The sequence below is a fragment of the Heteronotia binoei genome, chromosome 14 (assembly GCF_032191835.1).
Source record: "Heteronotia binoei isolate CCM8104 ecotype False Entrance Well chromosome 14, APGP_CSIRO_Hbin_v1, whole genome shotgun sequence".
Lineage (NCBI taxonomy): Eukaryota > Metazoa > Chordata > Lepidosauria > Squamata > Gekkonidae > Heteronotia > Heteronotia binoei.
In genome coordinates this window covers 16098001-16116926 of record NC_083236.1, presented here as the reverse complement: position 1 = coordinate 16116926, position 18926 = coordinate 16098001, and the positions used below count along the sequence as shown (strand labels likewise).

The 18926-nt window shown below is 41.0% G+C and overlaps 1 protein-coding gene across 1 annotated transcript in view; it reads right to left on the bottom strand.

Moving 5' to 3' along the window:
* LOC132582264 (protocadherin gamma-B5-like) overlaps positions 1-16525 on the bottom strand; it is a 199998-nt gene extending 183473 nt beyond the window's left edge. Inside the window, exons 1-3 of the mRNA XM_060253804.1 lie at positions 13981-16525; positions 11769-11818; positions 8080-10555 (exon numbers count right to left, since the gene is read on the bottom strand). Coding sequence (XP_060109787.1) covers positions 8080-10555; positions 11769-11818; positions 13981-16395 — 4941 coding nt within the window. The 5' untranslated portion in view covers positions 16396-16525. The remainder of the gene's footprint in view (positions 1-8079; positions 10556-11768; positions 11819-13980) is intronic.
* Between the last annotated feature and the right edge of the window lie 2401 nt (positions 16526-18926).

Genomic DNA, 18926 nt, shown 5'->3' with positions numbered 1-18926 from the left:
GACCCTGAAAATGGAGGCTCCAGAGGGGTTGTTTTCTGGCACATAGGAAGTATAAGAAGGCTTTTCAAATGCTGGGGGGTTATCGTTGATGTCAGAGATCTTCACAGAAATGGTCTTGAGTGTAGAGAGAGGAGGATTGCCTTTGTCAGTGGCTGTGATTGTGATATTGTACTCAGGAGTAGTTTCCCTGTCCAGAGCGCCTTCTGTAAGCACCTTATAGTAGTTACTGGTTGTTGAGACAATTTGAAATGGCAAATTGCTTAACACTTCACAAACTATGTTTCCATTTTCTCCTGAATCTCTGTCTTTTACATTGATAAGCGCTACCAAAGTCCCAGATATAGAGCCTTCAGGTATTGGGCTGGATGATGAGACAAGTACAATTTCTGGGGCATTGTCATTCTCGTCTATTATCTTTATTTCAACATTGCAGTGAGCCACTAACCCACCCCCATCTTTTGCTTCTACTGCCACAGAATATTTGTCTGCTTCTTCAAAGTCCATTGTCTCCATAACTGTGATTGTCCCATTTTGTGGATCTAAATTAAATTTCTGACGATTACTTTTAACAATACTGCTAAAGCTATAGATGATCTGGGCATAGGAACCTTCATCTCTGTCTGTGGCTTTCACCTGTACCACTGAAAATCCTTTTGGAACATTTTCTTTCAAACTAACCTTGTACATTTCTTGTGCAAAAACAGGTGGGTTGTCATTGGCATCAATGACATTAACCCATATTTTGGCTGTGCCCGTTTTGGCAGGTTTGCCTCCATCCATAGCAAGAAGAGTTAAATGGAAACTGCTTTCACTTTCGCGATCCAACTGTTTCCTCAGTACTAATTCTGCATATTTATTTCCATCTTCTCTCTCTCTAGTTTCCAGTGTGAAATATTGATTGGGCATAAGGTGGTAACTCTGGAGAGAATTCATTCCAACATCTGAATCTTCAGCATACCCAAGAACAAATCGGTCTCCTGGTAAAGTCAATTCGCTTGGTTCTAGCCTGATATCCTCATTTAAGAAATGTGGGGTGTTATCATTAATATCCTGGATTGTTATGGTTACTTGGAAAATATTAATGGGGTTTTCAGCCATGACTTCAAAATTAATAAGGCAGGACATAATTTCCCCACATATCCCCTCTCTATCTAGCCTATCATTTACATATAGTTTTCCATTTTCTGCACTGATAGTGAAATGCTGCTTTTTATCTAGTGAAAGGACATGCAGATTGCGATTTGTTATTTCTCCAGCACTAAGTCCTAAATCTTTGGCTAGATTCCCTACAATGGACCCTTTCTCCATTTCCTCAGGGATTGAATACTGAATCTGCTCTGAGGCAGTCTTGCAGAACAAAGACAATAATAAGAGAAACAATAACCTTACTGATCCACTCTTCCCTTTGTGTCTGCCGTCCATCCTTCTGGCTGAGATGTTTGCTTTTTCTTCTGTTTGCATATCTTGATCAGCTAAGGTATTTCCAATTCCCAATGCAAGATCCACAGTTAAGGAAGCATAACAATGTTACTGGGTTCTGCTGAAGTATATATGTTGCAATATTTTCCTTTTCCGAAGGCTTGCAATGTCTCTGTTGCCTGCTGCTTTTCTGATCTATGTTCCGAGAACAAGCAGCCATACTGCTGGAAGCATCATTCAGTAGATTCCCAGCTCCTGCATGAGAGCTACATTGGCCAACAGCGACACTCTGCGTTTTGTGAGAGAAATGCAAGAGTTGCTTTTTGTCTCTTTCTGAAGCTTCTGCTTAGAGAATAACAATCTGTTTTCAATTAGGGAAGCAGAAAGTTTTCTGCCTTTGTGGATATTATTTCTACATTGTCTTATGTGTTTGTTTTGGTAGTAGAGTGACCAACTCCATCCAAAGTGGCTGTAGCCAAACAACACAAACTACTCCCTTTTCTGCCACCTATCTCTTACTGACAAGAGTGAGATACAAATGGATGTCCTGCATGAAAAAATATTTTTTGAGAAATAGTAATGCAACTTTTCAACTCACTTTTTCTTGAGTATCATGGAATTTTATGACACGCTACTGTTTCTAAGAAATGAAAAACAAACAGTATAAGAACAAAGTTTGAGGCAGTGGCACCTTTAAGACCAACAAAGTTTTATTCAAGGTATAAGCTTTTATATGCATGCACACTTCTTCAGATACACAAAAAGTGCCACGGGGCTCAAACTTTGTCCTACTGCTTCAGACCAACACACCTATCTGCTTGAAACTATGTAAGAAAATCAATAGATTGTATTTATGCCATCTTAGATTCCATCTGCTATTTTAAAGGATATGCTTCTAGAAATATGCAACCTCTAAGGATATTTTAGCAATTACTGTGCACCACAGAATTACTTCTTCAGATATCTCAGTTGGGTTTTAGCATCTTGATTGAGCTCAGTTGGGTTTTAGCATCTTGATTGAGCACCTGGGCACATGAAGCTGCCTCCTACACAGTTAGACTGCTGGTTTCCCAAGGTTTGTCTTTGCTCTAAATCACAGCAGGAGATCAAATAGTGGTTTTTCACGTCATCTAATATCTGGTCCTTTGAATTACAGATTCTAGGGACTGAACCCAGGAACTTTTACGTGCAAAGCACCTGCTCTGTCACTGAGCCACAGGCCCTCACTAAATTTATTGATCTGAGAAGCGGCCAAAAGACTGTTCAGGTTAGAAAGTGCCCAATATGCTACTGGGTAAGAGTGGAGAGCATGTCCAAGTAACCACAGAATGAGTGAAGTGGCTGGGCCAAAGCCGAAAGGACGCTCAGCTGTGGATGTGTCTGATGATGAAAGAACAGTCTGATGCTGCAAAGAACAATACTGCATTGGAACGTGGAATGTAAGATCTATGAATCAAGGTAAGCTGGATGTAGTCAAACAAGAGATGGCAAGACTGAACATCAACATCTTGGGAATCAGTGAACTAAAATGGATGGGAATGGGTGAATTTAACTCAGACAATCACTACATCTATTATTGTGGGCAAGAGTCCCATAGAAGAAATGGTGTGGCCTTTATAGTTAACAAGAGAGTGAGGAAGGCAGTAATGAGATACAATCTCAAAAATGGCAGAATGATCTTGGTCCATATCCAAGGCAAACCATTCAATATTACAATAATCCAAGTCTATGCCCCAACCACTGATGCAAAAGAGGCTGAAGTGGACCAGTTCTATGAAGATCTACAGCACCTTCTAGAACTAACATCAAAAAAAGATGTCCTCATCATAGGGGACTGGAATGCCAAAGTAGGAAGTCAAAAGGTAATCAGAACAACTAACAAGTTTGGCCTTGGAGAACAAAATGAAGCTGGGCAAAGTCTAATAGAATTTTGTCAAGAGAACAAACTGGTCATAGCAAACACCCTCTTCCAACAACCTAAAAGGTGACTCTACACATGGACATCACCTGATGGGCAACACAGAAATAAGACTGATTATATACTCTGCAGTCAAAGATGGAGAATCTCCTTACAGTCAGCAAAAACAAGACCTGGAGCTGACTGCGGCTCAGATCATGAGCTACTCATCGCAAAATTCAGGCTTAAACTGAAGAAAACTGGGGAAGCCATTAGGCCATTCAGGTTTGACCTTGATTACATCCCTTATGAATATACAGTGGAGGTGAAGAATAGATTTAAGGAACTAGAGTTGATAGACAGAGTGCCTTAAGAACTATGGATGGAGGTTCATGACACTGTACAGAAGGTAGCAATCAACACCATCTCAAAGAAAAAGAAATGCAAGAAAGCAAAGTGGCTGTCTGATGAGGCTTTACAAATAGCTGAGGAAAGAAGGAAAGCAAAAGGCAAAGGTGAAAAGGAAAGATTCACCCAACTGAATGCAGATTTCCAGAGAACAGCAAGGAGAGATAAGGAGGCCTTCCTGAAGGAACAATGCAAAGCAATAGAGGAAAATAACAGAATGGGAAGGACAAGAGATCTCTTCAGGAAAATTGGAGAAATCAAGGGAACGTTTCATTCAGAGATGGCCATGATAAAGGACAAAAATGGTAGGGACCTAACAGAAGCAGAAGAGATCAGGAAGAGGTGGCAAGAATAAACAGAATTATGACAGTGAAATCGCTGACCTTGAACCAGACATTCTGGAATGTGAAGTCAAATGGGCCTTAGAAAGCATTACTAACAACAAAGCGAGCGGAGATGACAGTATCCCAGTTGAGCTATTCAAAGTCCTAAAAGATGATGCTGTTAAAGTGATGCACACATTATGTCAACAAATCTGGAAAATGCAACAGTGGCCACAGGATTGTAAAAGATCAGTTAATATTCCAATCCCAAAGAAGGGTAATGCCAAGGAATGTTCAAACTACTGCACCATTGCACTCATTTCACATGCCAGCAAGGTCATGTTAAAGATCCTACAAGCTAGGCTTCAGTAGTATGTCGATCGGGAACTTCCAGAAGTTCAAGCTGGGTTTCGGAGAGGTAGAGGAACTAGAGATCAAATTGCCAACATTTGATGGATTATGGAGAAAGCACGGGAGTATCAGAAAAATGTCTATTTATGTTTCATTGCCTACACTAAAGCCTTTGATTGTATGGATCACAACTAACTGTGGCAAGTCCTTAAAGAGATGGGAGTATCAGACCACCTCACATGCCTCCTAAGAAACCTGTATAAGGGTCAAGAAGCAACTGTCACAACGGGATATGGAACAACTGATTGGTTTAGAATAGGAAAAGGAGTTCGACAAGGATATATATTGTCATCCTGCTTATTTAATTTATATGCAGAGTACCTCATGTGGAATGCTGGCCTGGATGAAGCACAAGCTGGAATTAAGATTGCCGGGAAAAACATCAACAACCTCAAATATGCAGATGACACCGCTCTAATGGTGGAAAGTGAGGAGGACCTAAAGAACCTCTTGTTGAGGGTGAAAGAGGCAAGCACAAAAGTAGGCTTGAAACTCAACATCAAAAAAACTAAGATCATGGCATGTGGCCCCATCATACCTTGGCAAATAGAAGGGGAAGACATGGAAGTAGTGACAGACTTCACATTTCTGGGATCCAAGATCACTGCAGATGGTGACTGCAGCCATGAAATTAAAAGACGTTTGCTCCTTGGGAGGACAGATATGGCAAACCTGGGCAGTATAATAAAAAGTAGAGACATCACCCTGTCAACAAAAGTCCACATAGTCAAAGCGATGGTCCTTCCCAGTAGTGATGTATGTCTGTGAGAGCTGGACCATAAGGAAGGCCGAGCGCAGAAGAATAGATGCTTTTGAGATGTTGTGCTGGAGAAGAATCTTGAGAGTCCCTTGGACTGCAAGAAGATCAAATCAGTCAGTCCTAAGAGAAATCAACCCAGACTGTTCCCTGGAAGGTCAGATGCTGAAGCTGAAGCTCAAATACTTTGGCCGCCAAATGAGAAAGGAACAATCACTGGAGAAGATCCTGATGCTGGGAAAGACAGAAGGCAAAAGAAGAAGGGGACGGCAAAAGATGAGATGGCTGGACAGTGTTACTAATGTAACAAACATGAATTTGAGCAGATTTTGGAGGATGGTGAAAGACAGGAGGGCCTAGCATGACTCGACTATGCGACTGAACAACAACAAATTGTAAGTCCATACCTATGCCACTCTTCTACATGGAAGAAGGTCCCTAGGACTGATAATGTCTCCATTATCCTGTACTTCAGGCTGAGGTCCAGAAAGTTGAGTGAATGGACCAAGAAGAGAACAGCTGAACTGACACACATGTTTTGGGGACAGGACTTGGTAGCAAGACCCAAGATCTACTTGTCTATCTCTGCAACCCCATGTAAAAGTGCCCCCCCCCCCCATTTCTTCAGTTCTTCTAAATAGAAAATTGAAGTCATTTGTTTACAAGTATACAATTAGAGAATAACAATATTCAACACGAATATCATAATTATTGCTTAGGAAAATATACAGAAATCTTGTGCACTGATGTGCTACAATAAATAACAAAAAAGTAAGACTATCACGCTGCTAACATTCTGCCAAAAGGAGATTTGAAGTGTACCGTCCCTGTCCAATTATATGTATTAATGCAATCAATCCTTCCAATCAGAATGTGATGGATCAGAGGTGTCCAACTACAAGGGCAGGATCTGACATAAATGTCACATTGTTGAGCCAGGCAATGTGTGCCATAAAATGTAGCATGAGGTACCAGAGATATAAACTTTATAAAGGTGATTTCAGATGCCAAATAGTAATAACAGGTGAATGATAATAACAGGCTTGACTGGATTAGGTGTGACAGGCAGAGTTATAGTAGGTGAGGAGATACCAGCATTGGTAATGAAACAGGAAACCTAGGTCTCAATTCTGTCCAGTAGGATGCAAAGAATAAATGGACATAAATCTGACATTAGAAACCACAGCATTCAGTTGTTGACCTAAGAGTAGCAATGCTCTTACAAAGGAATTTCTAAGGGAGATTAGAGACTGTTGAATTGCAATTGATAATGAAGCTCAAAATAAAGCATCCTCCAGAACTGAACTGATAGCTAGTTTTCCTGTCTCATTACCAACATGTGCTATTATAATTTGTCATATGAAACCACTCCTTTTTCCTAGGTATAAGGGACAATCCAAGTGTTCTATATTCCTAGTCAGGGTATTTGTGAAAGAAAATAAAATCCAGATGGGGGCAAATAAATCCATTTTTTTTTTTAAAAAATTAAGAATAAGCCAAAATAATTTCTTCAGTGTAAATTGTGCTTGTCAGGAGAATCCATCCATCCACCCTCCTTCTCTCCGTCCCTCCAAAGAAGTGTGTTTGCACAAAAAAGTTATACCAGGAATAAAATGTTGTTGGCCTTAAAGCTACCATGAGACTCCAACTTTGTTCTCTCTCTCTCTCTCCCCTCCCCAAAAGAGGAGCAGCCCCAGAAAAGGAAGCAGAAGGTGTGTGTGTATGGGGTGGGTTGTCTTTTTATCTCTCCCTCACAAGGCATGAAGCAGCTACTGAGGGAGGTGTGTGTGTAAGGGGGGGGGAGGGAGGCAAGAGGCAGGAAACAGGAAGCAAAGAGCCACTGAGGGAGCTGGGGGGAAAGCAAGCTACAGTGCAGCTAAGGCAACAGCCCTGAAAAAAGAAGCAGGAAAAAGAAGTCGCTCATGAGCCAGATCTGAACCCTGCGGGGTTGAATCTGGCTCATGGGCCATATATTTGACACCGTCGCCGGTGTGGATAAAGAAAAGCAGAAAATAAAGAGCCCTCTGGAAGATGCTATTACATGAGAAGGAAAGTGGAGAACAAGCTAGCAAATGAGTCTTGTATTCTGCATAGAAGCAGCAAGAAAGAAAGTACAATTGTCTTCCTTATTAGTGTAATAAGCAAAGGAGGATCTCATGGCCTTCCTCTGAAGATGTGAGTTTTAGACATATCTGGCGCATCAAAGCCTTACCATGGAATACAGACGATGTGTGGCCGCTGCAAGACACCTCACAGTTCAACAAACCGGTGCCAGAGTGTTAGTACAGCAACAATTTTTGGGTATAAAATAAAGGAGATACAGTATTTTACAACCTGGAGATAAGAATATTCATCTGAGAAAATGTATATTTTACTTATGAATATGAAGATAAAAAGTAGATAATTGAGAAAATGGATATGCATTGAAATACGAACTCAAAATGGTCTTTTCTGGCTTCTTTTCAATATATACCCTATCATCCAGATTATTTTTATATAATAGTTACTTTTAATCAAAAAACACTTTGAAAACCACACAATCTCATAGCATGGTGAGACAGGTTGGAGAGGATATAGTAAAGAGCACAAAGGTAATAAGAAAGATGGAAAATTTTGAAAAGCAGTATGTGTGTGTTTTCTAGTGTAAAACAACCATCAAGTCCCCCATATGCACAAGTTTCCTGTTTGATTCAGGTGGGTAATCATGTTGCTCTGAAGCCACTGAACTCTAACTAGGTTTCTGTTTGATAGACGGCAAAAGTCAAACAAATAAAGCAATTGCATCAACCCCATACACAAAAGAGTGTTGTGATAGAATAACAACAACAATAACAACAACAATAAAATAATAATATAATCTATACCTTGTTTGTACTCTCCATCTCAGAATTTAAATGTTTTTCTCCATTACCAACGATTGGTACACCAGATGTGTTGTTACAAAGAATACTGTCTGCAATCTGAATATTGGGGGTTAGGAAAGTGAGCTCATTCTTTCTGGATTCTGAAGACAGACATAGCTGGTAGGAATAAGGCAAAGTCCCATCTTCAAAGTTTGGTGGGAAGATGGCTCCAGCCTTTGAGTGGGGAACAGGAGCAAAGCACTGCAGGAATTTGGGATTCCCAGATCTCCGAAGCTTCGTCAGAATGGCCAGAATCACCGTCAAGAGGAACAAGAAAGACATCAAGGCCAAGGCCAGCACCAGATAGAACTGCAGGTCAGACTGATAGTCGGGGCTGCTGGATTGGCTTTTCATTTCTGGAAGGGCCTCCTGGAAGTTCTCAGCAAACACCAGGTCCAGGGTCACGGTGGCAGAAAGAGGCGGCTGCCCATTATCCTTCACCAAAATGACCAATTTCTGTTTCGCAGCTTCTTTCTCCACAAAGGCCCTGGCTGTCCTGATCTCACCAGTGTGAGAACCAACAGTGAAGAATCCTGGCTCAGTGGCTTGAATGACATGGTAGGAAAGCCAGGCGTTGTGTCCAGAATCAGCATCCACAGCCACCACCTTTGTGACCAAATAACCTTCTTCAGCTGAACGAGGTACCATCTCAAACAAGGCTGAGCCCTTGGCTTCTTGTGAAGGGGACAGGATCCGTGGGCTGTTGTCATTCCGATCCATGATGAACACCCTCACTGTGACATTGCTGCTGAGAGGGGGGGAACCACCATCTTGGGCCTTCACTTGAAGCTGGAACTCTCTGAACTGCTCATAGTCAAAGGACCTCTGGGCATAGAGAGCTCCAGTCTCGGAGTTAATGGAGATGTACGAAGAGATGGGGAGCTCCTTGATGTTGCTCTGGAGGATGGAATATGTGATTCGTGAGTTTTGGTCCATGTCTGGGTCCAAGGCTTTTACTGTGAAAACAGAAGCACCAGAAGGATTGTTTTCTGGCACATAGATTGCGTAGGAAGATTTCTCAAAAGAAGGGGCATTGTCATTTATATCTGAGATAAGTAATGAGATAGTTTTATGTGTGGAGAGTGCAGGTGTGCCTTGGTCAGTGGCTGTGATTGTAATATTGTATTCAGAATGTTTTTCTCTGTCTAAAGGACTGTCTGTCTGCAGCTTATAGTAATTATTAGAAGAGGGAATAATCTTGAAGGGTAAATGCTTTTGTATGTTGCATGTAACTTTTCCATTGTCTCCTGTATCTTTGTCTTTTACATTGATCAAGGCAATTAATGTTCCAGGAAGGGAATCTTCAGGGACTGGGCTAAATAGAGAAACTATGGTCACCTCTGGGGAATTGTCATTTTCATCAAGAACTGTTATTTCAATGTTGCAGTGGGTCACTAATCCTCCTCCATCTTTTGCTGCTACTCGAATGCTATATTCTTTGGTTTCTTCATAGTCCAGTGGCCCTATTAGAGATATTGTTCCATTTCTGGGATCCAGGCTGAATTTCTGTTGGCCATTTAGTGCTATGTTCTTGAACTGGTATGTGATCTGGGCATTTGGACCTTCATCATCATCAGAGGCCACAATCTGGAGCACAAGTGAACCAACAGGTACATTTTCCTTCAAACGGACCTTATAAAGTTCTTGTGTGAATATGGGAAAATTATCATTAGCGTCAGTGACATTAATCCATATTTGAGCTGTTCCAGTTTTTTTTGGTTCTCCACCATCTATCGCTACAAGAGTCAACTGGAAAGCCTGTTCCCTTTCACGATCCAATGGTTTTTGCAGTACTAACTCTGCAAATTTCCCCCCATCCTTACTTTCTTTAACTTCCACAGTGAAATACTGGTTGAGATTGATCTGGTAATTCTGAACAGAGTTCATACCAATATCAGGATCTTCTGCTTTCTCAAGAAGAATTCTTGTGCCTGGTAAACTGGATTCAATGATTTCCAACCTGATGTTTCCATTTGCAAAATATGGTGCATTATCATTAATATCCTGAATCACAACAGTTATATGAAAAACATTGAGAGGGTTTTCAACCACTGCCTCAAAATTAACAAGGCAAAGTGCAGTTGTGTCACAAATCCTTTCCCTATCTATTCTGTCATTTACATAGAGTTTTCCATTCTCTCCACTGATAGTGAAATATTGCATATCATCCACAGAGACAGCATGTAGATTACGCTGTGTTAGTTCTCTGGCATTGAGACCCAAATCCTTGGCAAGGTTACCCACAATAGATCCCTTGGGCAGCTCTTCGGGTATGGAATACTGAATCTGCTCTGAGGCAGCCCAGCTGCAAAAAGACAATAACGAGAGAAGCAGTACTTGCCTTCCGAGTGCCCGGCCATTCCCTTTGTGCTTGCTGTCCATCTGGATCCCAGACATATTAGCTGTCTCTTTTTCCCCCTCAGACAGACTAGATCCTCTTCAAGATGCAGGAAATCTTAGGAAAAATAATCTGTTTTTCTTCTTAATTTGGACAAGCCACAAGACTTTTTTTTGCCTGGGAATGCTGTTCTGTCTTTGTGTTATAGTTCCCCAGTCTGCATAGCACTGATGAAGCAATAGGAAGTGTAGCAAATATCTGTGGTTTCCATCCTCCACCTAGCTATGATATTGGTCAACACTGACACTCTGAGGCTCATGAGGAGAACTGCAGTGGATGCTTTTTCACTTGTTTTAAGATAGAAATGCAACCTGAAGGCAATTATATATTGGTGGATTACAAATGAACACTGAAAAACTATGTTTAGGAAAGGAATATCCTGTTATCTTTGGTCCTGAGTTGAAAACTGGGAATATTTTCCTTTAAAAAAAACTTTTAACTTTTTTTCTTTATCCAGTCCAATTTTTAAAGCTGATATTGCTACTCCAATCATAAAAAGTCTTGCCACCTAAATAATAGTCTTGGACTTCAAAGTGTAGAAATCTCTGCATTGTCATCCAGGTATTTTCTCTGGCTGGAATATGGGATATTGCTATTTATATGAGATTGCCATTTTAGTTCCAAAATGGTTCACTGTTTCTCTATATTCTCTCAAAAGTAGGCCAGCTGTTACTCAGTCACATATCTCTATTCTCTGTGTGGTGCATTAATTGGCCCTTTAAGATACCAAGGTAAATTTAGGAGTTCGACAATAGGAAATAATGTGGTTCCCACATTTGGAAACTTGTGTACACGTAGGTTGCCATCCCAAGATCACTTTTCAAAGAGTAGGCCTAACTGAATAGACTTGAGTAGGATTCTGACTAGACCTCTTTAGGATTACACTGTTAGTCTCTGATAATCAATGGTGGAGAGACAATTAACTAGAAACACAGGTCTGACCAAATTTTTAAACAAAAAAGGTCTACTGTACAGAACAGTCATTCTCTTCTCACAGAATGTTGCCATAGTTTTGCAGTCACTGATTTTTCCACTTAGGATATATGTCTTAAAAATGTAAAGATAGTCATTCTTTGGAAAAAGCTCTCATGACTTTTCTTCGTTCTTCCTAGATATTCTTTATTTATTGCTTTTAAATTCCAAACAATGTCATCAGCAGTGCAGCAAAATATTACTTCACAACCAGTTTTGATCATTTGCCATTCCATATGCATTACCAAAGCAACTGCAGATTTACCTCAATATTCCTTACTTTATCTCAGTGATGTGACAGTCATACCCTGCAATGAGTTGAACTTGCATCTGATTTTTACCAAAGAAAATGTCTTACTGAGACATAAATATACTAATGCTACAAGTCTGCAGCTACATTTGCATCAGCTGTGGCAAGTATCAAATGCCAACTAGAAGCATGTCTAAATCAAGCCATTGGTTAGAAGAGAACAAGACAGAAAAGGCTGAAGATTTCATGGATTAATGATCTACCTGATACCATATGTGGATGGTATGCTTGACAGCAGCAGAGTCCTAACAACATTGTAGGTAATTAGGGTTGCCAACTCCCAAGTTGAGAAATTCTTAGAGATTTAGGAGAAGTGCTTCGGGGAAGGCAAAGTTTGAGGAGGGAGCTCTGCAGGGATATATCGCCACAGAGCCCACACTCTGAAGCGACCATTTTCTCCATTTATATCTGTGATTGCTAATTTAACTCCAGAATGGTTATCCCTACCTGTACTCTCAAAAGTAAGCCACATACTTGACAGCATTGGTTTTCTGGGTTATGCAGCAATAGCCTCTTTAAGATACCAGATAAAAATTAGGAGTTCCACCATGGGAAATAATTTGGTCCCATTTTGGAAGCCTGTATACATTTCGGCTGCCATCTTAAGAGCATGTTTCAGGGAGCAGGCCCAGTTGAATAAACGAGAACAATTCTGAGTAGACCTGTGTCAACCACAAGAACAGGTCTGCCACCAAAAATAGCAAGCCATGCCAAATACTTCTCACATCTATAACTGATAATGGAAATGAAAGTTACCACACTTTCTATTTTTTCCACGTAACTGATTATCACTGGAGGAAGAAAACACATTTCCCCCCCCCCCCCCCCGGTTTGGTAACCATTTTCTGGTTACCTGATCCAAATTTTAAATCCAAAAGCACTATAATTCCATATGTCAATAATGGGATGGGTGCAGTTTAGACAGATGTTCTATATTACTTTTACATTCATCTTAAATTCTCAATTCAGATAATCCAGAATTCACTAGGTTACCTCAGGGATGCCATTATCTTGAAATGCAGACCTTCATCTGCAATACAGGAAGCATCCACAGCGGAGCCACTTGTATGGCTGGGTAAAAAGCAGGGATTCTATTGAATTTCACTGCCTTCCTATTCTGGCTCAAAAATCCTTGCTTTGTTTTCAGTTTGTCTTGTGTTAATCAAAACTTCTGGATATAACTCCCAGGACTCTGCTATGGTGCGAGACCTCCTGGTGGCAGCCTTTGACCACCACTCCCACTTGGTAGGGAGGCATGGGGAAAATTAAGCTGAAAATAACTGTTGGTGTGACAGTCTAGGATTCGCCAGAAACTCTATGGTAGAGTTACAGGTTTGTCCCAGAACTTACATCATGCTGTCAACCCAATGGCACCCCCAACCCACTTCCAGTCTCCCATTAGCTGGCAAGTCTGTCCATGGGGCTTTATTTTTGTGTCAACATTTCTTTCCTCATAGCACTTTATCCCATTATATTCACACCATATTTAATGTCATGTTTGCTTCATTTGAATATTAATAGGCATATCAATCACATAAAAATCAACCCCCCTGCATACAGACTGAGAACTCCAGGAATAAAAATGGACAAGATGTAGAGATGCCAAACCCTGGGTGGCACCCGGAGATCTCCCACTGTTACAATTGATCTCCAGATAACCAAGACCAGTCCCCTACTTTGGAGGATGGACTTTATGACATCATGCCCTACTGAGGCCCCTCCCCTCCCCAAAACCCATCCTCCGAATCTCCAGGTATCTCCCAACCCAGAGCTGGCAACCCTAACAAGATGAAGGCTCATAAAGATAGCATGCAAAAGAAAAAAGACATAACCCAAAATCTCTAAATGTTAAGGAATAAACTTATAATGTCCTGATTTATACTGGACTGGTCCTACTGAGATTATAATTATCATTATTAGTAGTAATTGTATTATTCAAGAAGGATATAAAACAAGAGAAATATGACCTACCTTGGGAATCCTCTATGATTAGAAAGCATTACTCTGAAGTATTCAAGCATTAAGTATCCTTCAGTAAAAGGCCAACTCTAGTAACAATCAATTAGAAGCTAAGAAATCAAAAAATGCCAACTGTCTTTACAAAGAACTTAAAAAGTGACCATATACAATCCCAGTCAAAATGTCTACAGTGAAAATGAGGTACTGCTCAAAATAAACTTACCATAACAGATTTTTCCATCTCACAATTAGAGATATTTCCTTCACTGGCTGTCAAAAGTGCCTCAGATTGATTCTTAGAAGAAACGTTCTCTGCAGTTTGAACATTGCTTGTTGGAAAGGCAAATTCCTGTATCCGGGATTCAGACGATAAGCAAAGTTGATAAGAATAAGGCAATGTCCCCTCTTCATAGTTGGGTGGAAATACGACACCATTGTTCGAATGGGGGATGGGACCAAAGCACTGCAGGAATTTGGGGTTCCCCGATCGTCGAAGCTTCATCAGAATGGTCAGAATCACTGTCAAGAGGAACAGGAATGAAATCAAAGCCAAGGCCAGCACCAGATAGAACTGCAGGTCAGACTGATAGTCAGGAGTGATGGACTGGTTCTTCATTTCAGGAAGGGCCTCTTGGAAGTTCTCTGCAAACACCATGTTCAGAGTCACTGTAGCAGATAGCGATGGATGCCCATTATCCTTCACCAAAATGACCACCCTCTGTTTCACAGCATCCCTTTCCAAAAAAGTTCTGGATGTCCTGATCTCACCCGAATGGTGTCCAACTGTGAACAGCCCTGGCTCAGTGGCCTGAAGCAGGTGGTAGGAGAGCCAGGCATTGTGTCCTGAGTCAGCATCCACTGCTACCACCTTGGTCACCAGATAATCTGCATCGGCCGAACGAGGAATCATCTCAAACAAGGCTGAGCCTTCCACTCCCTGAGAAGGGTAGAGGATCTGAGGTCTGTTGTCATTCTGGTCCACAATAAACACTTTCACTGTGACATCGCTGCTCAGAGGAGGAGAACCTCCATCTTGGGCTTTCACTTGAAGTTGGAACTCTCTGAATTGCTCGTAGTCAAAGGACCTCTGGGCATAAATAATTCCAGTCTCAGAATTAATGGAGACATAAGAGGAGAGAGGCAGGTCCTCAATATTGCTTTTTTGGATGGAGTAAAGGATTCGTGCATTGCGATCCAGGTCTGGGTCAGTGGCTTTGACCCTGAAAATGGAGGCTCCAGAGGGGTTGTTTTCCGGCACATAGGCAATATAGGAAGGCTTTTCAAATGCTGGGGGGTTATCGTTAATGTCAGAGATCTGCACTGAAATGGTCTTGAATGCAGAAAGAGGAGGATTGCCTTTGTCTGTGGCTGTGATTGTGATATTGTACTCAGGAGTAGTTTCCCTGTCCAGAGCACCTTCTGTAAGCACCTTATAGTAGTTACTGGATGTTGAGACAATTTGAAATGGAAAATTGCTTAATACTTCACAAACTATGTTCCCATTTTCTCCTGAATCTCTGTCTTTTACATTGATAAGAGCTACCAGAGCCCCTGATGTAGAGTCTTCAGGTATTGGGCTGGATGATGAGACAAGAACAATTTCTGGGGCATTGTCATTCTCGTCTATTATCTTTATTTCAACATTGCAGTGAGCCACTAACCCACCCCCATCCTTTGCTTCTACTGCCACAGAATATTTGTCTGCTTCTTCAAAGTCCAGTGTCTCCATAATTGTGATTGTTCCATTTTGGGTATCTAAATTAAATTTTTGGTGATCACTTTTAACAATGCTGCTAAAGCTATAGCTGATCTGGGCATAGGAACCTTCATCTCTGTCAGTGGCTTTCACCTGTACCACTGAAAATCCTTTTGGAGCATTTTCTTTCAAACTAACCTTGTACATTTCTTGTGCAAAAACAGGTGGGTTGTCATTGGCATCAATGACATTAACCCATATTTTGGCTGTCCCTGTTTTGGCAGGCTCCCCTCCATCCACAGCAAAAAGAGTTAAATGGAAACTGCTTTCACTTTCCCGATCTAACTGTTTCCTCAGTACTAATTCTGCATATTTATTTCCATCTTCTCTCTCTCTAGTTTCCAGTGTGAAATGTTGATTGGGCATGAGCTGGTAACTTTGGAGGGAATTCATTCCAACATCTGGATCTTCAGCATACCCAAGAACAAACCGGTCTCCTGGTAAAGTTAATTCACTTGGTTCTAGCCTGATATCCTCATTTAAGAAATGTGGAGTGTTATCATTAATATCCAGGATTGCTACAGTTACATGGAATATATTCATGGGGTTTTCAGCCATGACTTCAAAATTAATAAGACAGGATATAGTTTTCCCACATATCCCCTCTCTATCTAGCCTATCATTTACATACAGTTTTCCATTTTCTGCACTGATAGTGAAAAACTGCTTTTTATCTAGTGAAAGGACATGCAGATTGCGATTTGCTATTTCTCCAGGATTAAGTCCTAGGTCTTTGGCTAGATTCCTTACAATGGACCCTTTCTCCATTTCCTCAGGGATTGAATACTGAATCTGCTCTGAGGCAGTCTTGCAGAACAAAGACAATAATAAGAGGAACAATAACCTTACTGATCCACTCTTTTCTTTGTTTCTGTCCTTCATCCTTCTTGCTGAGAAACTTGCTTTTTCTTCTGTTTGAATATCTTGATCAGCTGAGGTATTTCCAATTCCCAATACAAAATCCACAGTAAAGAAGCAGATCAATGTCACTGGGTTCTGCTGAAGTTATGTATGTTGCAATATTTTTCTTTCACCAAGGCTTGCACGTCTCTGTTGCCTGCTGCTTTTCTGATCTGCATTCCGAGAACAAGCAGCCATACTGCTGGAAGCATCATTCAGTGGATTCCCAGCTCCTGCATGAGAGCTACATTGGCCAACAGCGACACTCTGCGTCTTATGTGAGAAATGCAAGAATTGCTTTTTGTCTCTTTCTGAAGCGTCTGCTATTTTCAGTTGGGGAAGAAGAAAGTTTTCTGCTTTTGTGGCTATTATTTCTACACTATCTTTTGTGTCTGCTTAGCTAGCAGAATGACCAACTCTATCCAAAATGATGTTAGCCAAACGACACAAACAGCTCTTCTTTTCTACCACCTAGCTCTTACTGACAGGAGTGAGATACAAATGGATGTCCAACATGAAAACATATTTTGAGGGAGATGGTAATATGCAACTTTTCAACTCGCTTTTTCTTGAGTATCATGGAATTTTATGACAAGTGTTACTGTTTCTAAGAAATGAAAAACAAACTATATAAGAACAAAATTTGAGCCCAGTGGCACATTTCAGACCACCAAAGTTTTATTCAAGGTATAAGCTTTTGTGTGCCTGCACACTTCCTCAGATACACAAAAGGTGCCACTGGGCTCAAACTTTCTTCTGCTGCTTCAGACCAACACAGCTATCTGCTTGGAACTATGTAAAGAAATCAATGGATTGTCTTTATGCCATGTTAGGTTCTATATACTATTTTAAAGGTTATGCTTCTAGAAATATGCAACTGCAACGCCTCAGGATATTTTAGCAATTACTGTGCACCGCAGAATTACTTCTTCAGATATCTCAGTTGAGTTTTACCATCTTGATTGAGCACCTGGACACATGAAGCTGCCTCCTTTAGAGTCAGACTGCTGGTTTCCCAAAGTTTGTCTTCTCTGGTCTAAATCACAGCAGCTCTCCAGGATATCTTTCACGTCATCTAATATCTGGTCCTTTTCACTATAGATTCTAGGGACTGAACCCAGGAACTTTTACGTGCAAAGCACATGTTCTGCCACTGAGCCACAGGCCGTCACTGAATTTATTGACCTGAGAAGTGGCCAAAAGACTGTTCAGAGTGGGTCAAATTTCTGTGAATAAGTGGAGAAGCCAATGATATTTGTACTAGCTTTGCCTTCTTCTTCGGAATCCATTTTTCACAAACCCCAGTGTACTCTTTTCACCTCCCATTCTACCTCAAGTGGGTTAAATCAAAAGATAACCACGCATCTGTGGAATGTGTCTTCTACTCAAAGAAGAACTGCTTTACACCTTGCTCTAAAGTAGAGCATGAAAAAAGTGAAATTAAATACAGGTGGTTCATCTGCTTTTATAAGAGCTTGCACAAACAGAAACACAAAGCCTTCTGATAGCACCTGTTAGTGCTTCAGGTTCCCTTTTGTCAGTGGGCGTTTTCGCACTCACCTTCAAGTGGCGTGACCACCCTCTTCACAGCGGAGGATCTGCAGGGATTTCGCACAAGAAGCGCCGGAGCAGCCAAAAGAGCCGGAAAGTTCCGTCGCGAAAGCCGCTCAAACGGAAACCGCCAAGAAGCAGGAAAACGGTTGAGCGGCTTTTGCGACGGAACTTTCCGGCTCTTTTGGCTGCTCCGGCGCTTCTTGTGCGAAATCCACGCAGATCCTCCGCTGTGAAGAGGGTGGTCGCGTCACTTGAAGGTGAGTGCGAAAACGCCCAGAGTCTGTGGAACTGCATTACCACATATTTTCCTTCCACTCATACTTGTTTAGATCTAATACCTTATTTTCACTTAGCCAAATTAAAATAGTGAGGAAACTGGCTAACAGATTGAACAGGGTAAAAGATAAAAAAACATGAACTTTAAGCAGCGATCTACTGTTAAGATACGCATATGGAGATATTTCTCTCCTGTTCAAGCATTAATCTAAGTGAAAAAACACTGAGCTTCTGGACAGATTGAGACTTTGGAGCGTTGCTTACTGGATAGTGGTACTTTTTGCAGTATTAGGGATTTGTGGATTACTACTCTTTTTCGCGATGAGTGGTTACTAACATCAGATAAGGTTAAGAAACTTTTGGCAGGTGTGGATTCAGGAGTTATGTTGGCAGTAGCCAATTCTCTTTCATGTAATTAAATCTAAAGGACCTCAAGTATGGTGATTGGTTGGTTATTTAAATTATTTGCTTTTTGTTGTATCTAGTGTGACATTGCTCAAGGCTGGTGGGCTAGACACCAGCTATCATCAAAGTAAAATAAGTTAAAACCATAGCCAATTCCATTATAGAATACAGCATTAAAAGTTCTAATTGACAGAAAACCCTTTAAATATTCATACATTGAGCATCTCTCAAATGATGAAATCATTTCCTTTGATCTACATTACAGAAAACATTTGTAT